The sequence below is a fragment of the Micromys minutus genome (genome assembly GCF_963924665.1).
Source record: "Micromys minutus genome assembly, chromosome: 3".
Classification (NCBI taxonomy): domain Eukaryota; kingdom Metazoa; phylum Chordata; class Mammalia; order Rodentia; family Muridae; genus Micromys; species Micromys minutus.
The window spans coordinates 32848774-32856913 of record NC_137972.1 but is presented as its reverse complement, the minus strand read 5'-3'; the positions used below and the strand labels follow the sequence as shown (position 1 = coordinate 32856913).

General features: G+C 51.0%; 1 protein-coding gene across 1 annotated transcript; it reads right to left on the bottom strand.

Moving 5' to 3' along the window:
- Nucleotides 1-253: 253 nt before the first annotated feature.
- RPUSD3 (RNA pseudouridine synthase D3) lies at nt 254-4120 on the bottom strand (the record flags this gene model as incomplete). The annotated part of the gene is made up of 9 exons (XM_080913944.1): nt 254-597; nt 1181-1320; nt 1655-1778; nt 1980-2064; nt 2139-2246; nt 2686-2785; nt 2866-2910; nt 3610-3749; nt 4020-4120. The coding sequence occupies 9 exons, from the start codon at nt 4118-4120 to the stop codon at nt 385-387; spliced, it is 1056 nt and encodes a 351-aa protein (XP_080770070.1). The 3' UTR covers nt 254-384.
- Between the last annotated feature and the right edge of the window lie 4020 nt (nt 4121-8140).

The window sequence follows — 8140 nt, the reverse complement described above, 5'->3', positions numbered from 1 at the left end:
GTATAGTGGTGCATGCCTGTCATCCCAGCACTCAGGAGGCAGAGGCAGGCATATCTCAGAGCTCCAGTCCAGCCAGAGATACATGGAAAGATCTGGTTTCAAATCCAAACCAACCTCTTCCTGGCCAGCAGATGCCACCTCCTGACTTGGCCACTGTTCACTTGAGCAGAGAGCACAGTCCCTGGTAAACATTCACTTTCTCATTTTTGGCAAACCAGACCGTGAGGTAGAACTTTTATTAAGTCCAGAGAGAAGTCACCTGCCCAATGCATACAGCCTCTCTGGGATTTATCTTAGGTGTGTTGGACCAAGCAGCCCAGGACCTTGGCTGTTCTCAACACCATCTCACTGTCCTTGAGGGGGCCACAGCCCTTATTCTATTTTCTAACTGGGGGTTAGGCACAGTCTGTTGTTAGGGAGCCGAAGGTACTGCAAGGTCTGAGAGAAGTAAGGGGGCAGGGGTGCCAGCAGCTCACTGGGGGGGTCCCTGGATCTGGTGCCTGGGAGAAGGAGGCGGTGCAGGTGCAGGTGCAAAGGCATCTGGGCCACTTGGGAAGGACTCAGATGGAGGTGTCTGAGCAGGGCTTCATCCAGGACCTGGGATGGGAAGACAGTGGCCATCTGAGGTCTAGCCAGAGGAGCACCCAGCTCTCATGGACATGGAGGGGAATCTGAAGGGCCTCCCATCTGTAACAGCAATTTTGTTCTACAGACAGGCACAGTTTTCTCCAGCTTCTTTTGTGTTTAGTGAAACCATGTGATTAAGCCTCTGGCCAATGGGACGAGAAAAGAGGTGCACAGACCTGGCCCTCAAAGCCCCAATTCATACAAACCTTCAGTCTCCCCTTCTGGCCAGAAAACTATAGTTTTGGTCTCAAGTGGCTGCCTAGAGCCAGGCCCATTCCTGCTGCACTCCCATCCACTGGACTCATGTTGACATGAGGAAGAAATGATAAACAAATGCTCAAAAGGATGGTGGGACGTGAGGACCTGTGAGGTCAGCTTCCAACTTCTTCAGCTCATGGACAGAAGGAGGCCTAAGTCACACAACCACAGGGACACAGGTGGCTCCAGAGACCAAGCCAGCTGCCTCCTAGTCTTCACAAATGTGCACGGCATCTGGACACACAACCCCCACCCCCACCCCAGAAAGAGCAGGCATATGGGGCAAGAGACATACCTGTTTCTGGGGCTTGGTGGTCTCTGCTGGCCACAGAAAGCGCTGGCCCAGAACGGTGCCCACACGAGCAGCATAGGTGTGGTCCCCAAGAATTGGGCAGAGCTGTAGAGTCATGTGCACCTGCAGCTGACTGGGGAAGACTGAAAAGTAGAGGGGAGATTGGGGGGCAGTTGCTCTTGATATGCAGTACTTCCCTCATCCTCAGATCATTAAGGCTCTGTGAGATGACCTCGGCCTCCAGAGAGATCATGGGAAGATAAGAACAAAGACAGTGGCCAACCCACCCAGCCTGGGGGTTCAATCCTACAGAAATGAAGCCTCTAGGAATAAGGCTGTGTGCCAAGTGCTAGACTGTGGGTGTGCACATAAAACTGCTGCCTCCCACTGAGCCCATCACATAGCCCTGGGGTCCACCAGATCCTCACTGTCTTCCTCACAGGCCTCGTATCCCAGCGGAGTACTGCTCAGACCCACCTGTCAGTGGCTGGAGCTGGACCAGGGCACAGCCACAGCCTGTGGCCATCACATGGAAATGGCTGAGGGTCCTTTTGACACCTTCTTGGATGTCCTTTCGAGATGGGGACCTCACTGGGACTGCCTAGGGTACCAGTCAAGAATGACTTAACACATACCTAGGACTCTGTTAAGCCACCCCTGCTGCCAGTTGACTTAGGATAGGGCCTTAACAAAGGCATTTGCCTGTTAAGAGACACCAGAACCAGGCACCCCACGTGCACAGCCTGGATTCAGCAAGGAAAAACCTGAAGAGAGAACTCTTCCCTGGTTATCTCTGACTTACAAGATCAATGCCATCCATTCGTTCCAGCTTCAGAGCCATGTGGACTGTCCCCTCAGAAGGCTCAGGGACACCATCAGTGATGGCACTAAGGGAAAGGAGGTCTCAGAGCAGCCAGGTGGGACCTTCCCTCAGCCCTGGGAGTGACCCTGCACCTCTCACCAGTAGGTAGCTGTGGGTCTCTGGGCTCTCCTTGAGTGGGTAAAGAACTTCTGCAGGTGGCTTGTTGTCTGGGGACAGCTCGAGAGGAGCACAAGCCCAGAGGCTTCCCTGGAAGAAGAGGACAAATCACATAAAGCCTCTTGGTCTCAAACACGAGGTCTAGATGGCTGCACTTGCAGAGGACCAGCATTCAGCATGGTGGTTCACAACTGTAAGTCCAGTTTGAGATCTGATGCCCTCTTCTGGTATCTGAGGGCACCAGACAAGCACCATGGTGCATAGACATGCATGCAGGCTAAACACTATACACATTAACTAAAAACAGATCTTTTGTTTTTAAAGGAGAGACACATCCCACGCCAACTAAAGGAACACCAGCTAAAGGCTGAATAGTAACCCTAGGACTAGTCCAGACCTGGAAAACAAGTCATAAGACCCTTTCTCTGGCCCTCAAAGAGCCCAATGTCCTAAGAGCACCATGGATCAGGCACTTGAATAAGACTTGTGTATTCAGTGAGTGTAAAATAAATGCCACATTATCACTTACTTCCCAGGTGCTCGCACAACCTGGAGCTCCTCGTGTTCGAGTCCCAGGGCCTGGCTCAGTTGTGGCAGCACAGACAGCAATGTCAGCTCTCCTGGTCTCCCTGGGAGGGAGAGGACAAGTTTCCAGAGCGCCATCCAACCATCTCTGCACCAGCCTCTCCCGCCCTGCCCATGCCCATACCTGTCACAGGCAGACCCTGTGGCTTGTTCAGTGTCACCAGAGGTCCTGAAACATTTCATAGATGTCAGCAAAAGCAGAGATGCCTGCATGCATGTAGCCTCGGGTTATAAGCTCCCAGCCCCACTTTAAATTGCAGCTGTAACCCCTGCACCTCAGAGCTTTCATGCCTGCTGTTCTGGGCGTCCATTTCCATTGGCTCCAACATATCTCAGCGTAACCTGCGCCCCACCCACAGTGCTTGACTTTTGGGGGTGGAGGAGGCTCAAACACCAGGCTGGCCTCACACTCACCAGGATCCTCCTGATCCTCCTTACCTCTAACTCCCAGGTTCTGGAATTCCAAGTGTGGTAACCATACCCAGAGTCAGCAGTGATTGCTCAGTTATTTCTCACATCAGGATGCTAGATCTCGCGAGGTAGGGGCCATATTATCTCCCCTCACTGCTACATAAACATAGTTGTGAAGCACCATGTGGATGCTGAATGCTGGTCTTCTCTGCGAGAGAGCAGCCATCTCTTTTCTGAGATCAAGAGGCATGCCGCTTACAGAGCCCAGCTATAACTAACCCCAAAGCTTTTTCTGATAGTAAACTTATGTTACAGTTGCTCTCAGAACACAGGAAGGATTGGAGGTCTAAACCTCTCCTCAGGATGGTGAGGCTAGGAGAAGGAATGTGACTGACTGCTGGCCCAGCTCCTGCAGCTACAGGGGATCGGAGGCACAGGAGCTGCAGGCTCCCCTCACCTTTCTGATCCACCACAGCTGCCCTCAGGACTTGAGCCAGTTCTTCTGGGCCAAGGTTCTCTGCCCGCAGCAGCCCCGGGAAGGGCTGGTCCTCCACTAGGTCCTTGCGCTTGCTAGAGCGCTGAGGTTGATGCCGACGCCTGAGAAACATGGTAGAAACAGGTACCTCCCTCGCCCACTGTGCCTAGTCCAGCCTTTTCTTACAAAAGCCTCAGAACTCCCGCGCCAAACAGACATTTGAGGTCCACCTGCTCCCAAGACTTTACAAAAGAGGCAGCAAAGGCTCATAGCGCCAAGGTTCTAGTGCCGGGTCACACCACACAGTCGGTTTAGAATCATGTCCTGATCTGAATTTCGTGCCTGTCCTCCCCTTGTTTCTCCCCTACACGGAAGTGGAGTGTTATAATCACCGGGCCTCGGTGCCGAAGCCTGCATCCCTCCGCCGTGCGCAAGACCCCAGCCCCGGCCGCCAGGCCACAGAAACACAACGTAAAGCTCGCAGGGCTTCCATTGCTGGATTAAGCACAGGACGCACGCGTGTCCACGGACGGATCATCCTCCGTGCGCAGATTGGTCAGGCAGGCTGTCAATCAAAGCAGAGTGCGCTCAGCGGAGGGAGGATCCAAGCTTTGCCTCCGCTGTAGAAGAAAAAGTGACATCTAGGGCTCTGGCGGGAGGGTTATTTTCTCGAAGTAGAGGGCGTGTCTTAGAATAAGAAGGCGCGAGCTTGCAGATTGTCGTTTTAATTTTGGGGAACCTTAATCTGATAACCTCCCTTTAAAGCCGAGGGAGAAGAAAGGTACAGAACTGCATGCAGCCTTCTGGTCATTAAACCTGCATGGTAACAGCCTGTGACATAAAAGGTCCTAAAGCTATGGCTCAGGTGTTAGAGAGGATGTACGAGGTTCTGGGTTCGATTCCCAGCACTGCATATGTAGGTCACAAAGACCAAGATCACAGATACAGAGTTGGAGACCAGCCAGGGAGACACACAGGGCCCTTCTATGAAAAGATAATGAAGGTAGGCTGGGCGTGGTGGTGCATTGAGGCAAGTAAAAAGCTGAGTTCGAGATAAGCATGGGCTTCGCAAAGAAAACCCTGTGGAAAGAAAGAAGGAAGGAAGGAAGAAAGGAAGGAAGGAAGAAAGACAAGCTGTGAGTTTCACCTTCACCAGTATGTCTCAAAAACAGGCATAAAATAAAACAAAACTGGAGAGATAGGTCACTGGTTAAGACTGCTTGCTGTTTCTGGTACCCACAGCCTTGGACTCACAACCTCCTTTAACCCCTGTCCAAACACACATACATATTTACATAATTAACAATAAAATACAGACTGGGTCTTTACTTCCAGTATCGGTCTACATAAAGTGAGTACATAACCCTGTCTCAAAAAAAAAAAAGGTAACAATTTTATGCACATAATAAAAACAAGCAGTGAAATAATGATAACATAAAATAAAAAGGAAGTATTTTCTTCTAAAAAGCCGTGGGGCATGGTGGCACACGTCTTTACTCCCACCACTTGAGGCAAAAGCAAGAGGATCTGTCACCAAGCTACCGTCTCCTGAAAGACTTTCTGAAAGGACTCCAGCACTAGACCGCTGCTCTCCCTCCATTTAGAGGCGGAGCCTGCCTCCTGCACAGCATTGGGCCCTGCTGTGTCCTTTCCCGAGTTCACCTCGAGAAAGTTAATCTTCGAAGTCATATCAATGGTGCTTGAAGAACAATGTGATTAATATTGGATGAGAACAGGAAGGGGTGCCCCCATTGATGGCATTTGCTTTCGAGGGAGGAGGGGAGAAAAAAAAGAACCTCTCCCTCAGCAGGGGCCGGCTTCCTCCATGTTAGGGTGCACCAGAAAGGCCCCTACGTAAGCCAAGTAGATGCTGGCTCCACGCTCTGCAGCACCGAGAACCACAACCTATACTGCTGTAACCCGCCACTGGAGCCTGGCCTTATTTTCCCCTCCCCCACTCGTTTTGCTAAAGAACTCCTTCCTTGTATCCGTTGTGGTTCTTAACCACACCTCAGCGTTCGGAAGGGTTCCATCTGAGCTATCTTTACCTTGAAAACATCCTGTTTGAACACTCGTGACTGGGCTTTGTTGTTCATCCCATATAAAAGGAGTCCCGAGTAAAGCCTGGGTGGCATTCACCCTTTATTGAGTGACCCGTTTGTGTCTGTGTCTTTCTTTTTCAATCCCCCCAGGCCTCTGTCCAAGGCTCGGTCACAGTGACGGCGCAGGCGTCGTCACCAGACCAAGTGTGTGTATGTATGTGTGTGTTTTATTTTTATTTACATGTAAGTGTCTGTCTGTGTTAAGTGTATCCCACATGTATGCAGGTGTCCCAAAAGGCCGGAAAATAAGCAACAAGTCCTCCAGAGCTGGTGTCATGGGCAGTTGTGAGCTTCCCGTGGGCACTGAGAGTGGAACTCAGCAGCAAGTTCTCAAAAACGGAGCCATCTCCCCAACCCCACAGAGATAAGCATGTTATCAACCTCCAGAGTTTTTGGGTCGTTTGTCTTTCAGTGCTGCTGATGGATCGCACTTGCTAGGCAAGCACTCTCTGACTGGGTTCAGGTCTTTCGTTACAGCAACAGAAAACAGACGAAGGTGGAAGGGGTAATGACAGTGAGGGCTTGACAGCCAGCCCTGACCCGATGGCCCTGTGGTATTGCCTGCCCAGAAATGAACTGAGCTCCTAGTCTTCCAAGCGCTCAGACTTGAGCGACCATTCCCCTGTGATGACTAAAGAAACGGTAATCCATAATCTGGTAAGAGCCACAGCCCTGTTGCTCTGGAATGCCTGGGAGACCCTAGGGGCCTGCAGGGGAGGTCAGAATAGGGTAATGGGCCGTGAGGTGTTAACATCTGCCTCTGCTTCTCGCTATGGGGAAGAGATGACACGGTCTGTTATTACTGTATATCGGGAAAGTAAGACACCGCTGAGGGAGAAAGAGGGTTTTCCTGCCCAGCTGTGCATTCCATGGACAGTTGTTTTGCACACCTTTCTGATGTCCACCTCAAAATTCCACCCTAACCCCCTTCTCTTAGTATGTTGTTGAGCTCTAAGACTATTGTCCTTCTGCTAGCAGGAGGAAGACATTCGTTTCATCTAAATTTGAATTGAGTCTAAGCCTCTGGCTTCTCCGGGTGGATTCGAATGCCACACCATTAGCACATCTTGGTTGGGATGAGAATTCCTATGGTAGTAGCACTGCGGGGGCTTCTGGGGCCAATTGCATTCTAACTCTGACCTTGTGAATGAGTGAGCTACTCAGAATTTGGGTGGGCTCTTGGAAGGCGATGGAACAGTGAAAGGTGGTACAGGAAGAGTACTTCCTCCTGCTTAGAGGAAGTAGGGAGTTTGCTCTCCCTGGAGAGTTTGTCTTAAGTTGGCTCTTTCCTGTTTTGGCTCCATCAACTTCCTGTGTACAATCCTCTGAGCTACTCTGTTACAGATCAAAGCCTCTACTAATTGAGACAGGATCATATTGCATAACTCTGGCTGGCCTGGAACTCACAGAGAGCTGCCTGCCCCTGCCTCCCGAGTGCTGGGATTAAAGGCATGCACCACTAGCCTCTTTAATATTATTATTATTTTATGTAGGTGTGTGTACACCACGTACGTGGAGTGCCTCTCCTGGAACTAGAGTTACAGGAAGTTGTGAGCTCACCCGTGTGGATGCTCAGACTGAAAGACCAGGATAAATCCTGACCCCCTAACAGGTAAAGTAGAAGACCCCTAGCAGGTAGAGTAGAGCCAAAAATGTAGGCTAGCTGGTTCAGTGACTTTGTTCCAGGAACTAAGTGACCATAAAAGGAGGATCCAGAGTTTGCTTGGGCTGAGAGGGCTCCGTGCCAGGAGGCAGCCACAGTTAACTGAAGACCTCATGCCTGGGACAAATGCCAGCTACCATCAGTCCTCTCTGGCTCAGTTACAACTTTGCAGCAGGTGTGGACAGGCAGCTGCCCCAGCTATGGGAAACGGATGCAAACTGAGCCTCCAGAAGGCCCATCCCTGGATCCAGACTGCCACGGAGCCAGCCTCCAGCCATTATAACTGTGTGAGGGGCCAGAGACCATATACCTGACCTGGCCCTGGCTGCTCTTCTCTCCACACAGGGCTCAAGGCATGGGACAGCTGCCAGCAATGGCTTTCCAGACAAGCCCGAGTAACTTGGTCTTTTGTCTTAGTGTTTTCCAAATCCAAATGGGCTTTACAGGGAAGAGTGTGAGATTACGTCAGCTTTGGATCTGAAAGCGAGGCTGAAGCATGGCTTCCTACTCTGCTGCTTAAAAGAGTTACCTGTCACTAAATAATTTGTTTTTGCAGTGCTGGGGTCACTGTGCTAGGTTAGAGACTCACCCTGCAGTTTGCTGAGCATGAACAGGGGCTGTATGCCAGTTTGGCACAGGCAGTGACAAATCCCCGGTGGATGGGCTGGGACCTTTCAAATGCTATGTGTGAAATGTATCAAAATACAACAGTCAGGAACCAAAGAAGGGTTTGATCCACCTAACAGGC